Consider the following 19216-nt stretch of genomic DNA (forward strand, 5'->3'; position numbering starts at 1 on the left):
CTTTTACCCTGAGATTGTAGCAATTCAGTCATCTCTTTAAGCTCAATTTTATTTCTCATTCTCTTGATTTTTCCACCACATCAGCAGTTACTTCCTCCACTGAGGTCTTGAGCCACTCAAAGTCATTCATGAAGGTTGAAATCAACTTCTTCCAAACTCCTGTTGATGTTGATATCTTGCTCACCTCCCAAGAATCACAAATGCTCTTAGTGGTAGCTAGAATGATGAATCTTTTCCAGAAGGCTTTCAATTTGCTTCTTCCATATCCATCAGAGGAATCACTATCTATGGAAGCTACAGCCTAATGAAATGTAAATAATAAGACCTGAAATTCAGAATGACTCCTTGATCCATGGGCTGCAGAATGAATGCTGAGTTATCAGGTATGAAAACTGCATTCATCTTGTTTTACATCTCCATCAGGATTCTTGGGTGATTAGGTGTATTGTGAATGAGCAGTAATATTTTGAAAGGAGTCTATTTTTTCTGAGCACCAGTTGTCAACAGTGGGCTTAAATTATCCTTTACACCATGTTGTGAAAGATGTGTTGTCATCCAGGCTTTGTTGTTCCATTTATAGAACCCAGACAGAGTAGATTTAGCATAATTCCTAAGGGCCCTAAGGTTTTTGGAATGATAGATGAGCACTGGCTTCAACTTAAAATAACCAGCTACATTAATCCCTAACAAGAACGTCAGCATGTCCTTTGAAGTACTAAAGCCAGGCATGGACTCCTCTCCTCTAGCCAGGCGTAGACTCCTCTCCTCTAGCCAGGCATGGACTCCTCTCCTCTAGCCAGGCGTGGACTCCTCTTCTCTAGCCAGGCGTGGACTCCTCTCCTCTAGCCAGGCGTGGACTCCTCTCCTCTAGCTACGAAAGCCCTAGATAGTAACTTGTATCAATGGAAGTTTTTTTGTGTAAATTGAAAATCTGTTCTTTAGTGTAGACACCTTCCTCAATATTCTTAGGTAGATCTTCTGGATAATTTGCTGAAGCTTCTACATCAGCACTTGGTGCTTCACCTTGAACTTTTATGTTATGGAGATAGCTTATTTATTTAAAACTCATGAACCAACTTCTGACTTCTGCTAGTTTCATACTTTTCTTCTATAGCTTCTTCAACTCTCACTATCAGAGTATTGATGAGAATTAGGGTCTTGCAATGGATAAAGATTTGACTTAAGGGAAGTTTGTGGCTGGTTTGATCTTCTATATAGACCACTAAAACTTTCTCCATATTAGCAATAAGGCTGTTTCACTTTCCTGTCATTCAGTGTGTTCACTGAAATAGTACTTTTCATTTCTTTCAAAAATTTTTCCTTTTATTCACAATTTTGCTAACTGTTTGGCACAAGAGACCTAGCTTTTGGCCTATTTCACTTTTCAGCATGTTTCCTCACTGATTTAAAGTGAGAAATGTGCAATTCTTCCTTTCACTTGAACACTTAAAGTTCATTGTAGGGTTATTCATTGGTCTAATTTCCATATTGTTGTGTCTCAGGGAATGGGGAAGCATGAAGAGAGAGAGAGAGATCAGATATTGCCCGGGCAGGAGGACAGTCAGAACACACACAGCATTTATCAATTAAGTTCACCAGATCATATTTACATGGTTCATGGCACCCCAAAACAATTACAGTAGTGACCTCAAACATCACTGATCACAGATCACCATAACAGGTACAATAACAAAGAAAAAGTATAAAATATTAAGAGAATTCTCAAAATGTGACTCAGAGACATGAACTGAGTACATGCTGTTGGAAAAATAGTGTCAAAAGATATGTTCAACAGAGTTGCCAGAAACCTACAATTTTTTAAAAAAGCACAATTTCTGCAAAACATAAAGAAAAGCACAATAAAATGAAGTATACAGTAAAGGATTAAACAATGGAAGAATGGTGACGGTCACAAAGCCAGATTTCTTAAACTTTAATAAACTAAGTCTAGAGTTTCAGCATTTAGGAGTGAAGCATCCTGGATTTATTTTTGTTTTTGTTTTTGTTTTTGTTTTCCCACAGAAGTCACATCTGACAAAAGCAGGTATGGAAGATGCACACACGACTCCACATAATTCTTCCTGTTGTGTTGTAAGGTTCACTGAGAAGCTTGAGGGAAGGTGTGGAACTTGAGTCAGATAATCAGAAGAACCAAATTTAGGGGTAGTTGGAGCATTTCTGTGCGTTAATAGGAGATTGAGGCCAGGTGCTGTGAAAGGCGGGAGCTCTTATTACATTGTAGTCTCAAGCGTGGCTTGAGACCTGCTGCTTTTCGAAAGCAGTTAAAGGACCATTTGATAGAAGGAATGGTTGGATTTCACACTGTCTATATCCATTATTGTCCCCAGATTGCCAGACTAGAGTGTTTAAGAAAGGCTAAGCCTGGATTCTTTCCTCTTTCTTCAGTAATCCTTCTTAGTAGTTCAACATTCTCTTTGCCTGTCTTCAGAAAGTTTCAGGCAGATATATTTGCTCTATTTTCATTCCAGTTTCCAGGACTTTATCCCTGTCTTCTCTCATCCCAAATCTAAAAGTTCCTTGAGACCATCACTCCTTACCTTATGGCTTTATTTCTACAGTTTTAGATTTGTTTAATCTTTTTATTGTTACTCCTCTCTATGTAAACACAGCAAATATAGTAAAAGCATTATTCATTACCAAGACATAAGGACATGGCAGGCTGTGTTTTGGAACTTGGGTATAATAGGGGCAGCTTTCTCAACCATATCCTGTGCTTATAGGCATGATGCTGGATCTTTTTCTGGCATAACATATTTGTAACTTTTCCTCATCAAAAAGAATACATTGGCAATCTGCAGGTTGGCTATGCTCAAATGGACCAGGAATATTCTCTATGGGAAGAAACTTCCCCAAGGAAAGGAATGAGAGAGAAGGCCACCAGAATCCAGATGTGTTTGGAGTTTGGGCAGTTCAGAGTTCCAGGACTAAACCTGGAATCCTTAGGTATGCAGAAGCGTTCCCTTCTTCCTCATATATGTGGCAGAAGTGGGTGGAGGGAGTCTCAGGATTTTAGGAAAAAAGGTGAGAGGCTTTTGAGGTTTGGTCTGAGCACCTTTCTATCTCCCCATCTTTTCCCCAGTCTGTCATACAGACCTATGACTATTTCCCTGTTCCCTGACACATGGCCATAGTCCAAATGCTTAACTGGATCAATATGGGATAGCTGAGCTTGAAACCTTACTACCCAGTTAATCATATATTAAACCAATTTTCTGAAGGAGGTGAGATATCATAGTGTGTTTTAGGTGTGCTTTTGTAGAATGACTCTCTGAAAAGGAGAGACTTTGTTAACTGAATTTCTACCCCCCAACCTTCTATCAACTCCCCACCAAGCTAAGCATTTGCACTGGGAGAGCAATTATGCCCATTTTCACTTCGTTTTCTTTCAAACTAGAAGAAATACCTTCACTGCATTGTTGCAGAGACGGGATAAATGAGACAACTAGATGGGGGCAGGTAAGAGGAGGAGGCAGGTAAGAGGTGACAGGTGTTGGCTGCCAAGTTACCTTTGTGATCCATCTCTGCAGAAGGCAGTGTTAATTTCGAGGAGACTTTGCAAGACTTATATCCAGCAATGACAGTTTGGACATTTAAACATGACCTTGGAGGTGTCCAAAGCCACACCTGAAGATATGCCAACTTTTTAGCATAGTGTATCACAGGGGCTGCATAACCATGTTGGAATTGGCTACATTCAGTGCTTTAGTGTGTCTGCAAATGAACGTCCTTGGCCCTTTTACTGCTATGCAGTGTGGTGAGACTGCTTCAGTTTCTGTCCATTTTCAGTAATTAGGCACTGACAGGAAGCCTGGGACAATCCTCTCGTATTCATTAGGCTGTGAGATGCCCACAATGTAGGCATCAAAAACGATTATTCAGAGGAACTGCTAAACTGTTTTTCAAGTGGCTCCATCATTTTACATTACCACCAGCAATGTACAAGGATATCCTTGCCATCATTTGCTGTTTTCTGTTATTTTAAAAAATAATAGCCTTCCTAGTGAGTGTGCAGTGGTTTCCAAATTGTGATTTAGATTTGCATTCCCCTGATGACTAATGATGCCGAGTATCGTTTCATGTGCTTAGTGGCCATTCATGTATCTTTTGGAAGAAATGTCTATTTCAGTCTTTTGCCCATTTTCGATTGTATTATTTGCCACTTTTGGTAAATACCCAAAAGAATTGAAAATAGCTACTCAAACAGATATTTGAAAACTCATGCTTATAGGAACATTGTTCAAAATAGTCAAAAGATGAAAGCAACCTAAGTATTCTCAATAAATGAATGGGTAAGCAAAATGTGGTCTTCCATAAAGTGGAATATGATTCAGCCATAAAAAGGAATGATATCTAATACCATGCTACAACATCGATGAGTCTTGAAGACATCATATGGAAGGAAATAGGACAGACAAAAACACAAATGATATATGATCCTATTTATGTAAAGTACCTGGAATAAGCTAATTTCATAGAGACAGATGGTAGATTACATGTTGTCAGGAGCTGGGGTCAAGAATGGAAGGGGAACTTATTGCTTAATGAATACAGAGTTTCTGTTTGAGATGATGAAATAATTGGGGTAATAGATATTGTTCATGGTAGCACTATATTGTGAGTGTAATTAATAGCATTTTATTGCAAACTTGAACAAGATTAAAATGGGAAGATTTGAGTTCTACATATGCTGCTACAGTAAAAAAGATAAATGTGTATTTTATTTACTTATTCAAACACTTTGGAGTTTGTTGGTCATCTCCTGCACCACAGTCCACCTCCTATCTGATCAAACTTCAGCCATTAGAGGAGAGAAAACAAAACAAAACAAAGAAAAATAGAACTCAGCTTCTGGTTAACCAGAACTTAACTAGTTTCAAGAAAGCTTACTCTTCATGCATTAAGGGAAAATGTTTTCAAATGTGCATCATTTCCTAGTGCCCGCTCATTCTGCTGCTCTCATTTTACCAGAAACCGGGGTTCTAAATTAGTGATTCTCCAAGTGGGGTCTTCAGAGCAGTGGAATCAGCATTACTTTGGAATTTGTCAGAAATGCAAATTCTCAGGCCCCAGCCCAGACCTGCCTAAACAGAAACTCGGGAGGTGCAGCCCAGTAATCTGAGAGTGGGGTCTGAGATTCTGCATTTCAGGTGATTCTGGTGTACGTTGAATTTAAGAACTGCTGATTTACGTGGGTTTTTTGTGTTTTGTGTTGTCTTGTTGTTTTTTTTTTTTTTGGTGGGGGGAGCCCTAGAAGGACATTAAGAACTCAGAAACCTAAAAAACCAAAATGGATTTAAATCCCAGTTCTGTAACCTTGCATCAGTGTGATGTTAGTCAATGCAAACAATTGCGTGCTGTTTCTTAGCCCCCATTAACCTTATCTGTAAAGTGGCAATAATAAACAAACCCAACTAAAATTCTGAGAAGATAAAATGGTGCATGTAAAATGTGCTCAACAAACATTAGCTATGAATATGGATTTCTCCAGCTTGGACCCAAACCGATGTCAGAGCATGGCTCTTTTTACGGAGTTATCAGTATGAAACTGTGTCCCAGGTACAAGATGGGCAGAACAATCTGAAGAATGATTGTTCCCCTTGAGGAAACCAGTGAGTGCCGTTCCAAACCTACGTTCTGTGGGATGTGAAGGAGGTATGGCATCAGGCGCTTCTGCTGGCTGCTCTTTGTCTCGTTAACTGTCAGAATATATTCTGGACGTTTTCATGGACACCAAAAGGAAGGAGTGGATGCACTCTGCACCATCCCCACCTTCCAAAGCATTTGAGTGACTTGGAGATCTTATTACAATTCAGATTCCGAGTCAGCACAGCTGAGGGGAGCCTGGGATTCTGCATATCTAACAAGTTCCCAAGTGAGGCTGCTGCTCCTTCGCTGAACACACTTGTGGATAGTGAGGTGCTGGCTCATTGCTTCTCAAATACATTCATATGATTCACCCCTAGATTTCTTCTGCTAGGGGAGTGGTACAGGGACCTGCAGCCTCAGTATCCCCCAGGATCTTTATTAAACATGCAGAATCTTAGACCCCACCCTGGAGCTGCTGAATCAGAAATATGCATCTGACCACAACCCCGGTAATGCAGAAACACATTCAAATTTGGAACCTATTCAGGGCTAGCCTCCTGGATGTGCTTACTTGCACAGGGCCCCAGACACAAAAGAAGCTTGTGTTTGGTGCAATGTTCTGTTGCCATCATCTTGAAATTCTTAATACTATTTGAAGAGAGGGATCACATTTTAATTTTGCAGTGGGCCCAACAATTTTTTTATCTCATCCTGGAGACACTGCTCTAGACCAGTGAATTTCAAACTTTGATTTATGTATATGATCCATATATACATTGGATATATTGGACATATGTATACATTGGCCATTGTTAGAAATTCAGATTTCTGGATCCCCAAAGATTCTGAACCAGGAGGACAGAAGTGAGACCAAGATTGGGTAGCAAACTCCACTCCCCTGACCTAAGTCTTTCAGCATTTCCACGCTTTATGCCAGGAGACGCCAGAGAAAGCTGATGTCTCTCCTGTGTTGTCCAGCAAATACAGGAAGCAGCACAAAGCTTTCTGGACACTGGCACAGAGGTTTGTCATTGAACAGTTTCCTCCCAGGAGCTCCCGGAAGAGCTTCTTTCCCTGGGCTGGAGTTGCCTGCAATGATTGCATGACATTTACACAAGTATGCCTGGCAAAGATGCACAGTGCAGGATGCCTCATCTTGAGAGACCACCTGGGGTCCTGCCACATCCAGCATCAGTGTCCAGGCTGTTTATGGCCACAGGCTATTTTAAGAATTTAGTGGAAGCAATCACCCTTCCCCACTGAAAACTTTCCCTTTGCACATTCTAATGAGCACACAGGGCCAGGAGGTGAGGCCTGGCTCCATCACGGACTAGCTTCAGTACCTTGGGGAAGTCACCAGACCCCTCTGACCTTAGAGTCCTCCTATTTTACAGATAATGGGTAAAGGCATATCTACCTCACAGGTTTGTTGCAAAAATCAAATGATACAGGGGAGATGTAAATACTGTAAAATAATGTAAAATAATGTAAAAAGTATCCATACTGTGTGGCATTGCTCTTTCCAACATGACAGTCAGGACGTGGACACCGAGTTTGTGAATTTAGCCTGAAGCCTTAGAGCATACTTGGAGAAGCAAAAGAGGGAAATGAAGACACAGAGATGTGATGCTGACGTGGTGATTGTAGCTGGGAAAATTGAAAGTGTAGCAAAAGAGAAGGGAGCTCCCACAATTTGGGGGTTCCAGATGCAAAAAAATGAAAGGAAGACAATCTATTTTTATAGGTGCAGTTTGGGGATTTTGGAAAATGCCTTCAGTCTAGTGGTAATTGAACGTTTCTGCTCTTGCATATAATGAAGATAAATACCAGTGCGAGTGGTCCATATTTAGTTTTGATTTCAGAAGCTTTCTGCTGGAATTCGCTATTCTGAGAGGAAGGGAGTACGGTTTAGTGGTTAAAAGCTGGGTCTCTGATGTAGCATATGTTAGCTGTGTGACTTGGGAAAGTAACTTAGTTTCATTATATCCAAATCCTCTACCAATGGAAACTTAATTAAGGATGGTTGTAGGTGTGGAATGGTTGTATATACCAAAGCACCTGGAACAGTAATGTGAGTGATTTTCATCATTCATGTTATTGAAATCCTTTGCCTAGCCATCTAGTTATGGGAGATGCCTCCAGGCTACAAGTGGGGTGTTAGTTGAAGTGTCCCTGTATTCAAGTGGTTTCAGAAACACTGAATGTATGGCCCAGAAGTGGGCAGCCAGTGTTCTGACCTCTGCCACTGAATTTCAGAAATTGAAACTTTCTAGAAAGTTCCATGACAAATCTAAAAGAAGGAAATTCAGATGTGTATACAGGGACCAGTCTGGGAAGACAATGTCCAGCCAGGAATGACGCACTCTGACAGCCTCCATTTTTTTTTTTTCCAGTCTCTTGACCCATGTGTCTGGTTTTGCCTGCAGGTGCACAATTGACAACCGGGTCACACGGGTGGCCTGGCTGAACCGCAGCACCATCCTCTATGCTGGGAACGACAAGTGGTGCCTGGATCCCCGTGTGGTCCTCCTGAGTAACACACAAACCCAGTACAGCATCGAGATCCAAAACGTGGATGTGTACGACGAGGGCCCCTACACCTGCTCTGTGCAGACTGACAACCATCCCAAGACCTCCCGTGTCCACCTCATTGTGCAAGGTAGGTGGAGTTGGCTGTGCAATCCACAGAGGACCAGCAGGGAAAGACTGGATAAAAGACATTTTCTATGCTTTTCAAAAGAAATGAGTTCTGTTTGTTCTCTCTGGCCAGAGGAACTTTCTGGTTGTTTTTTAGCTTGAAGTGGAATTCTCTAATATTTTGCCCATTGACCAGGAACAGGATTTGTTTTTGCTTTTGTTCCATAATATATATTCTCAGAAAATTATCTTCTATTTACTGCTTTGACTTTTGTGTGTGTGTGTCCCTGAAGCTTTTTAGGCTCCATCCAACTCTAAACTACTTTCATTGAAGACCAGCATTTATTGCTTTTCTATAACTACACATATGCCATGCCCTAGCCCAGCCTTCAGAGAGGGCAAAGCCAAACCAGCAGAAGCTCTGAATTCTTCCAGCTTCTGAGAATGAGGCGCATTCTTCCCAGCATGCCCCTCCCCCTTGTTTCCAGCTCTCCTCTCCCTAGTCCAGGATGTCTGAGATCACATCATCCTTTAATATCTGTGCCTGGGATCCTGCTTCCCCGTTGCTTCCCCATGCTTGCCCCCTCCCATTCCTTTGCTTTCAAGACCTTGTTTTCTGGTTGTGGTTGTTTGTGACTCTCTTACTTCTACTCTCTAAGTTCTCAGACCCTGGGAATTGTGCTCACCTGTCCCATGACCCATGAAGCAGAACAAGCCCTGGGGCATTTAGACAACACTGAGCTGTTCTGGGTTGATTCCTAATTAGTGCCTAAGATCTCAGAGTCAGACTTTCTCCCTCTCTGCCTGTGAGAACCTGATCAAGTTATTAGATGTCTCTCAATCCCTGTTTCCCTGTAAAATGGGGTTCATAGTGGGAGGAGCTAAAGATTATACAAGTATATGTGAAACATTTCGAAGCGTGCATGGCTGATACCAGTGCTATGTAAGTATTAGCAGCTATTATTATTTCTAAAATGCTGTTGCTATATTTTTTAACTTTTCTAACAGTTTTTACAATGGATCAAATACCTCATTAATTTGTTATCTCAGAATCTTAAGTACCTGAGCAATGGGGCCAGAGTATCTCCACTGGGCATTTCTTACCCATTTGGATGTCAAGTTCCCATCATCCAACTAAGTGGCAGACCCAAGGCAGTCAGTCTTTCCCCTTGAGGCTCCTCCAGCTGGCCCTCTGTTTCAGCAGGCCCAAGCAAAGGGGTCAAGAACAGTTGTGGGAGTGCCTAAAACAATAAGGGCGAAGAAGGTAGTGTGAGAAGGACGAATTAAGGGAAAGCTAGCTGTGAGAAGGCAGAAGAAAGTAAACCCTGGATCATGGATGGGAACTGTGAAGAACAAGAGAGGGTAAGTAACAACAAGAAGAGTGCAATTAGGATACGGAATGTGGAGAAAGTAGCTCTGACCACATGGGATATTTGAATATCGTGCTGGTGGGATATTTGAATTCCTCACACTGTCGCAAAGCTTGGTCATAACAAGTTTTTATTGGTATTTTTCCTTTACTCTTTCTTCTAAAAGGAAAATTATAAGGGTTCTTTCTTGTATTGGTTCTCTAAGTGAATGTTTTTCAGATGGCTAATTGCAACCAGCATTCTAAAAGGAAATATATCATAAAAGGTACCAGAGTACATTGCGAACAACGGAGTAGGTATTGTCATGTGAACCTTTTGTTTTCAGTGTGTGTGTAATTTTTTAATATAAAATCTATTTTTATTATGGATAGTTGTCAAAAAATGTTGGAGACTCATTGCTCCAGAGGGATGAATGCTCCAGAGGCATAGTCTAGGGCAGGCATTTCTCAACCTTCCCTCTTACTGTTATGGGTAGAATCTTCACCAAGGTCAAAGAGAGCCTAGGAACTATGCACCCGTAGCAACACTTGCTCTAACAAACGGCGCCTTTAGGGAGCTGGAAAATGGAAGGAATAGGGAAAAAATGCTGAAGGATCACTGCAGATAAAGACCAGGTTTTAATCTTATTTTGTTCTTAAGCCACCCCCAACACAAACACCCACACATTCCTGCCTAAAGCACATGGTAGAGTGCCTTAAACAAAGTGAGCATTTAATAAATGTTCCTTGAAACAAATGCCTGGAATTACAGCCCAGAGGTCTTACCTGGGCTCCAAGATAAAAGTTGGAGTCTGTGCGGAGGTGGAGGCGGGAGAGGGTGAGGAGACGGTGCCGTGTCAGTGTTCACTCCTGTCTAAGCTAATGGAAAATATCTAATCCCCAACCACGTGCTTACATCTGTGACTTGGCTAGTAGCCCTCTTAGCATGACACACCACCTCACGTATTGGAATCTCATCTTGGGCTAATTTTCGAACGCTGATGGGTGTATTGATTTGGAGACAAGCTGGGTTCAAAAAGGCATTGGTCTTGTATGCAGACACAACCCAAGCTAATCTGCTGTCGATATGCCTGGACCGAACATTATTGACACTTGAATGAATAGGAGGCCATAGTTTTCAGAGCCAACCTGTCCTCCTCTTAAAAGCAATCAGACAAACTAAATAGAACCAGACGCCACTGTTTCTTTATTGGAAATAGGATACATCACCATCAAGGATTAAAAAAAGAAATATATTTATATTGGGATCATTATTATACTGAACATGAACCCTAATTCACCTAGCAGAAGCTGACGGTCTGGATTTTGTTGAAGTTGCTATTCAACCCTGAGTAAGAATGCCACTGGAATGAGATTTAGGCATATTAAGTTTTCAGAATGATATTAAGATCATGTAAAAAAAAACCACAATAGGAGCAGCAGGGGAAAAAAGGAACTAAATTGGTATACCACCCGTGAATATGTATATTTATGAATACATAGTCAACTTTATATATATAAGTAAACCCACAGAGAAGAAAGGTAACATCATTTTCACAATATTATGCAAGTTTCTTTCCCCATACTATCACATATCCCTTCTACTTCACTAATTCTTTGTACTAGTTCTTGTTTATGGCTGTAATTCAATATCTTTAGTTCCCTGCTGACAGTTCCACGTCTGGCTAAGATTTGTTCCTTCAGCCCCTGTATGTGCACTCATTCATTCCTTCCTTCTTTCACACTGTATATAATCACCAATAAACAGCTCTGGTTATTTGAACCCTAGCTAAGCTCTTAGTACATAAAGAATAACAGACTATGCTTGAACAGTAAGTTTCAGTTCATGTGTAATATTTCAATGTGCCCTTTGTTAAATCATTCCCAGGAATTTAGGTTCTGGGAATGTAGCCAACTTGACTCTTTTCTGGGCACCACCAACCTGATCCAAATACCTCTGGAAACATCCGAAATGTAGGTGCTACTGCATTACCCAATTAGACATTTTAATAACACTTAGAAATGACCTATATAAAAATCAAACTGGTACTTTTATGTGGCTGCCAACATTTCCAGTGCTGCTAAATACTGCTGGTTTCCTCTCTTGCTCAAGCCCCAGAGTGAAATGCTGGGTGCTTTCTTTGGCCCATCTTTTCCAAGGTTCCAGCCCTGAGCATCATGCTCAGTCCTCCCAGCCCTTAGGACACCCTTTCACTGGTCTAGGTTTCATGCTTAGTTCTCTGGGATATTTCTAAAATCTGCAGATCATGCTTCATATCCTTGTAGCAAAATGAAAAGGGGAAGTGCAGCAGTTCCTTTTTTTCTGAATGAGTCTCCTTTTCTGACTATCGGTTGTTGCTGAATTGATTTCTCTCTTTGATTTTTAGGAAGACAGCACTGGGGCTTCCTAAATTCTGCATCTTTCTCATGCTGATGGGGATAGGGGATGACTTCTGACTATCCTGCCAGACCTGGTCAAATGATTGGTGTGGGGCCTGGGGACTAGGGCGGACAGTGCCGCAATGGGCAGCATAGGGGAAGGAGTAGCAACTGTTAGTCAGAGCCACCAAAAGTGCCAAGCTGATCCAAGAGTGGTATCCAAGTAGGAGGCTGAAACTAAAACATTCTCTTGGCCAGGATGTATGGTGAGCCTGCAGTAAGAGGATGATGGCACTTCTAATCTGTACTGTCCAATAGCTGACTTAAAATCAATTTTGTAAACTAAAAATAAATAAAATGTTGCAAAAAATCAGCTTCTCAGTCTCACTATCCATAATTCATGTGCTTCAGTAAACATGTATGACCAGTGGCTACTGTACTAGACAGATAGAGAACATGGCTCTCATTGTAAATGAATTCCATTATGGATGAGTGGGTGTTAAAGCAAGAGTTGGGTCTCCATGGCTTGAAGGGCCAGATGTAATATGGAAAGGAGAATGACATTTTGGAGACAGGGCAGAACTAAGAAAAGATGGTGGTCTAAAAACAAAAGATAATTGTTGAAAAAGGACGAACACTTGATTTCCATTATTATGTAGGGCAAAGAAGAACGTCCAGAGGTTCAAAAATGTTTCTGAAGAATAGAGATACTTTGGGAACCAATTAATTGTAGGAGTGGGGAAGGGGGAAGATAAGTCTCCCGGGACACTAAGATTTCTGCCTTAGACGCCTGGGGGAAGTTGACACTAATATTTCTAAAGCATCCTGTGGTTAAATGATTTGGGTGGTAGAGGTGGGTGAATTAAGGTACCCGGTGCGACCATTTAAAGTTCTTTCTTGAATCCCAAAAAGAGAAGGATTATATAATTTTAACTAATCCTTTCCTGTGGGTTAGTTGGCCTTTTGATTGGACTATGTCTGTGAGGCATGAGTCAGCTTAGGTCTCTGTCCATTTGCTGGGTCTGATATAAACAAAGAGAGAGAGAGAAGGGGAGCTGCCATATTGATCCTGCTGTGTCACTTCAGGAAGACAGAGAAACCCCGAGGACTTAGGGAGGTCCTGGAGTCTGGAAACAGCAGCGCACAGAGGCACAGAAAGAGGCCCTTCTGCAGCTGGTGCCATGGAGCAGCTCAAGTCTCAGGAGATGAGCCCTACCTACCATAAGCCTGATAGCTCACAGCTAAAGATGGGAAAAAAGCAGAGCAGCCAAGACTGAGAGAGGAGGCCGGAAAGAGACAAGCCCACTGATTGCTCACAGCTGAGCTCCAGGACCTGGGTTCCAGGAGATGGTAAGCCTGGAAGGGAGGCAGAGACCTAGGCCAAAGATTTAAACCCATTACCTGCCCCTTGATCCTGCTCTTCCATTGAGCCTTTGTACATTGAAAAAAGGTCCATATCCAGTCTCCATCATTCCCTTGGAAGTGTCCACATCTTGGCTGAACTGATCTCAGCAGTCTTGGAAAGCACAGAAACAATAAAATGCTCAATGGTACTGAATTGTTTTCCAAATTAAGGCCAGTTTGGGAAGGCCAGTTGGGAAGTCAAGAGACTTATTTGTATTTCTAAAACCCAGGTGTGGCAGTACAGTCACAAATTGTGCCTGAGGTTGTGTGCAGAATACTGGGAAGTGTCCTCCTTATCTAAGCACCAAAAATGGACTTCTCAGCCCTTAGTGTTAGGTCTACAGGGTTTAATCTCACTTAGAGGAACACATTTGCATGATACAGAATATAGACTTTAGTGCCTTGTGAAAACAGGGATATTAGTGTAATAACCTTTTTAAGCATTTGGCCTCTTTATCAGCTTTTCTGGCCCTTCTAGGTCTCTCTATTCTTGTTGGAGAATCTAATCACCCCCTTCTTTTTATTTGATGTAAATGAGTTTTCCCATTTTTTCATGGGCAGAATTAATCTGAAAATCCCTGCTCTTACTTGATAATTGCCTGTTTTTTTTGGAGTCGCAGGGCTCTGAAGCTCAGGTCAAAAGAGGGAAACACCCATTTCTATGGAATGGGACAGGAAAGAGGGACAGAAGCCAAGAATTCCAGGGTGAAAGGGGTAAGACCTCTGTGATACCCCATCCAGGCAGGAAATTGCAAATAAGCCTTACCTTTACCAACTTTTCCTTTACCTTTCATTGTTTCCCTGTTCCCACCCCTCTCCTCCTGTCCTGACACATAGAGTTGTGGGGCTTTCCAATCCTGATTAATTAATTGACCTTGTCAAACCCAGCTCATTGCTATGATTAAGAGAACAGTGACAATAACTTTTCATTTCTAGATACCTACACTCCATAGACCCTCCCCACTAGAACCTGAACAAAAAATATATATATAAAGCCCAAATTATCAAAGGGAATAATGTGCTCCGACCCTTCTTATTTGAAAGCAGAAACTTCTGTCTTTCCAACCACATTGCCCAAAACACATCACCTGCCATAAGCTATGTCTCTGGTAGAGGTGGAAGATCTTTGCACCAAGTTCCATTCAAGCTGCATCTTACTGATTCCACAGTGAAGTAAAACATCACAGTCCAGTTGTGAATAGACAGAAGTCACCTTCAGAATATATCTGTGTTCTTTGGATTTCAATACTGTGTGGCAATAGGCCACATTTGCCCTTCCAAACTTCTTTCCAAGTTCTCTCTCTCTTCCTGCTCCATTCAAAGAATAGGCAAAATGTACACTTGGCCTGGTCATGAGACTGTGCTTCTGAATTTGACAGGACTTTGAGAAAGTCAGGAAATTATAAATTCCACTACAAAATTGGAGTATTCCTCAAAGCATCCTGGTGAATGATGGGAAAATGATGCATTTTACCTGAAGCTGATTTACAAAATTTATGTGACATGCAAATGAGGCAACACAGTTCTGCCTGGTGAGTTTTTAAACTTCTAGATGTAGGAGAAAAGTTTGTCAAAAAGAGTAGACAAATACTAATACTTGAGTAAACCCACTTGAAATACCATCTGACTGATAAGCTATGTAGGGCACAGTTTGTAAGACCAAAGCAATCTGAGCAGGTTTGTGTAATAAATGATGTATTGATTCATAGTGGCATCTTCCATGCTTTCTGGGATGGCTGCAGAAAGGTCTTCATGTTCTGAGCAGCTGAGAAAAGGTGGCATCTGGCTCCTGCTTTCCTGGCTAGACTAGGGACTGACACTAACACCAAAGCTCCCCATCTAAATCCTTTACACCATTTATTGTTCTCGGGAAGCAGAAAGCTCAGGGGCTTCTTACTGCTTCACAGCAAACTTACAGCAGTTAGGCAGCATCCTTCCAGGTAAATAGCCAGGGCTCCCAAGGGAAGTCCTTTAAGCAACCCCAGAGTTCTCATCTATCAGGTCTTTTCCCCAAAGATTCCGAGTTGCTTTGGATTCCAGTACAAGAGGGATAAGAAAAGACGCCCTGATTCCTCGTGGGTCTTAGACAATCCTAAGCCCCAAGGTGAGAAATGTCTTTTCACTTTGGAGAAGGGGCCAGTATCAGATCCTGAATAAGCAGGACATATTTCCTCAGACCCCCATTCCCATATCAGAGTCTCCCTGGGGTTTATCCAAGCTGAACTTAAAACAAATATTCTTAATGAAAGATCGCATGCGGTCTGTTTACAGTTCCATGGCCCATTGGTGCAATCCAGCTCATCTTACAGTATGTCTACAGAGACCTTCATTACTCTATCCCTACAAGTCTCAGTAGGTCATCCCTGTAGAGAGTGTGCAAAGTAGCACCAAAAAAGAGCTACTGACCCCGAGGCTGTGACTGCTGCAAGAAGACCCTTATTTACTCAAATGACTGAAATTCTCTGATGATATTCTCTTCTTGCTAATAGTAAAATTTCCACCTTCTCAGAGCTTGAGGAGAAGTTGGTAACTAAGGCTCTAAGTCCATCTGGTTTCAGAATGAAGATTGTCTACTGATACCTGGTTCCATTGAATGGTATTTTGAAGTCTGTCGTTGGGAATGTAAAGGTTCAGACATAGTCCCTGCCTGTTCAGCAGAAGAGAACACTATAGCAATAAAAAATTCTCATGTAAGGCACCAGTTAGGATGCCTGTTCACAAGAATGCTAAGAACACACTGAAAAGGAGTAACTGAATTTATCTGCAGGGGCAGGCAAAACTATAAGATTATATTTCACTAGGTTATTTGATGGTGAGAAGGATTTTTCAGGGATCTGTTGTCCCTGACAGGAGCAAAGGCATACCCAAAGTTTGAAAGTCTGAGATTGCTTGGCACATTGGAGGAACAGCAAGGATGCTAGAGAGGTAGGCAGCACCAAGGCTGCATATGACTGTGGGTACCAAGGGAAGGGATAATCAAGAAGCAGTAGGCATTGGGTCCACGTAAGTTCTCAAAACACACTTGGGTTGCCGTGATGCCCTATAAGAACACCACTTCTTTAAGGAAATTTATACTAATTTTGCAATGAAGAAATATCCAGAAGACTATCAATAGAATAGAAAACAACAAGCTTCAGTGTCAATAAACCTTGGGGAGAGGGAAGGAGGAAATAACAGAAGGAAAGAACATGTTCAATCCCAACTGATTCTACAGCATTTGCCTGGTTAAGATACAAAGGGGAAAGATTGCTAAAGACTCTCCTACCACCAAATCTATTTTTAAAAGCATTGTAATGTATGTTTTCCATTTTGTTCTCAATAATGATTATGTTTCTGGGAACAATTCCACAGTATAGTTAAGGAATATTTGCATACTAGCAATTAGAGTGTATGGTATGGGGGTGCCTTTTCTCTGTCATTGTCAGGATTGCACCAAAGAGGGTAAGAAAGGCAACTATGGAGAAACCACAGCTTCAGGAGTGTCCCCAGCTCCCTGCAACCACAAGCCTGACCCTTTCATCCCCAGAGCCTCCTCAAACTGGTACCTGAGAATCCAAGTGCATATGAGAACACGCAGCATTTCCAATGTCTGCAGGCTAATTTAGGTTTTAAGGTGTCACCACTTAGAATAGATCTTAAGATTTATATTCATGTTGAACTTTGTCTGTGGTAGATTAATGTCTAATGTTGGTGTGAGATCTAATTGGCTTCTGCTAGTTCAGCTCAGTGATGAGGTACTCCAGAGTTGTGGGAGCACAGTGTTTTACTTGGGAGAAATCTTCATTTCATATTACTTGAGAAAGAATTTATTGATTTAAAATTAGGACAGTTTAATTTGGTGACATGTTTTTCTTTATGTCTCAATTATATATTCATGTCTTTGTGGTAAACTCAGCTGGTAGGGGGATTAAGAATTCAAAATAGAGGATTTTCACTTGGCAAATAGTGCTTTCTACTGTGATTAATTAGGAGTCTGCACAATGAATCTGAGTTTGGCTCCAGTGGGGCTAGAATAACTTAGTAGAAAGAAGTAAATTTGAGGATTTGGGAGTCCTGGGTTCCAGTCTGAATCTTGACAACAGTTACCTGGAAAAAATGCCCTACTTCTTTCATCTATTTCTGATTAGATGCTGTTCATAGAAATGTTTTGATAGATCCAATAATCTGATTTGGAGAAAGGTGCCAAATAGATGCAAGCAAGCAGAACTCTACATATTAACATCTGCCATTTTTTGAATCATTTACCAGAAACAAAGATTTTCTGGTCTCACTTCCATTTGTCCTATTTTTGGCTCCTTTAAACGAATCCAACCCCCTCTCCTAAGAATGCATGTGCAGTCTGTTGCTGGGGGGCCCCATTCCCTGGAATCTGTCTGGATCCCATCTCATTTTCTCCGTCTGGATCCGCGCCCCTGGAGGATGGCATGCCCCCTGGCTTTCTGACCTTTCAGCCTGGCGCTGGTCCTCAGCTCTCTTCTCACCATCCCCTGTGCTCTCACAATTCCTTCTCGGCTCACAGCCTGGACTTCAAAGAGGGGGTGTTTGTGTCAACCCGGATCTCACCCTGAGGACCAGGATGGCTAAGACCTTTCTTCCCACACTGAGAAAAGGAGGTCAGGAGTGGAGGTTTTTTTTGTCCCTTTCACATATGCATAGACTACCATGTGTCAAGTATTGAAATAAATTTGGGATAGACCTTATCTTATATTTGGTGTATTTTTCCCCCAACCCATAGTATTTTTTTAAAAATTATTTTTGTTACAGATGTTGTGAACCTGCAAAACAATCATATAGATGTGTAGATGTAAGATAAGGAATATAGTTGGTAGTAATATTTTGACAATGCTCTTTCATAGTTTGTAACAAATGTTTGCGTTGGCAAAGAGTTGGTGGAGGGGTGATATATGAGACCCCTGTGTGATGTTATGTATGTTTATTTTGTAAGTTCGCAATCTTTACTACACACTTATAGTTTATGTGTGTTCATATATGAATGATATTCTTCAATTGAAAAATAAAAATAAAAATTGGGGTAGACCCAAGGATGAAGGAGATGGGATCCCATGCTCAGGAAAAGTAATGAGGCTGAGCAATATTTAAATTTTCAAAGGAGAGCTGCTGTGATCATACTAGACTTGAGAACCCCAGGACCACAAGAGGGGTCATCCCCTGATTTGTGAGTGTTTCATAAGGCCAAACCAATAGAAATCTTTTTAAATAGATGGCCTGATAGTTTAGCTCCTGACTATTAAAATGAAAATACAATAACTAGTTTGCCCACTCCATGTCTGTACCCTAAAACCTATCCCTTCTGCAGTTGCATGCAGTGATTTTTTCCAACCTAAATCTGCTGTACCCCAGGCCTTCTCCTTAGCCTGAGGGCTGACCCTATATAAGGCCTGACTGGTGTTCTGGTCTCCACATCTCTTCTGGTTCACAAATACCCCCACCTCACTATTTTCACTTGACTTTCTTTTACTTTACTTGCTTGTGCTGATCATAGGCCCCTGTGCCTAGAATATCCTTTTACTTTTGACACAGTAAACCCCATTTATCCCTTAAACATGAACTCATACACAATTTCCTTAGAGACCCCCTCCCCAGAATAACCTGACTTAGGTCAGCCTGTCACCCCCCACTTCTTTGTGATTCTTGCCACAGTATGGTTTATTATTTTTTTGTGTATGATTATTGATTGTGTGTTTTCCCCAGTAGACTACGAGTCCCCTGAGAGCAGCGACATGTCTGTTTTTGCCTTCTCTCCCCAGTGCGTGGAATTCATAGGGGCGTCAAGGTCTATTTGTTAGATTAAGATCTGACCTACAAAGCTTTAAACAAAAT

At 41.4% G+C, this 19216-nt stretch overlaps 1 protein-coding gene across 4 annotated transcripts in view; it reads left to right on the forward strand.

Annotated features, from left to right (window-relative positions):
* Positions 1 to 19216, forward strand: part of NTM (neurotrimin) — a 1004227-nt gene that overhangs the window by 794506 nt on the left and 190505 nt on the right. For all 4 annotated transcript variants that reach the window (XM_023587303.3, XM_058289300.2, XM_058289301.2 and 1 more), the window contains exon 3: positions 8034 to 8266. In XM_023587303.3, coding sequence (XP_023443071.2) covers positions 8034 to 8266 — 233 coding nt within the window. The remainder of the gene's footprint in view (positions 1 to 8033; positions 8267 to 19216) is intronic.

The sequence above is a fragment of the Dasypus novemcinctus genome, chromosome 27 (genome assembly GCF_030445035.2).
Source record: "Dasypus novemcinctus isolate mDasNov1 chromosome 27, mDasNov1.1.hap2, whole genome shotgun sequence".
NCBI lineage: Eukaryota > Metazoa > Chordata > Mammalia > Cingulata > Dasypodidae > Dasypus > Dasypus novemcinctus.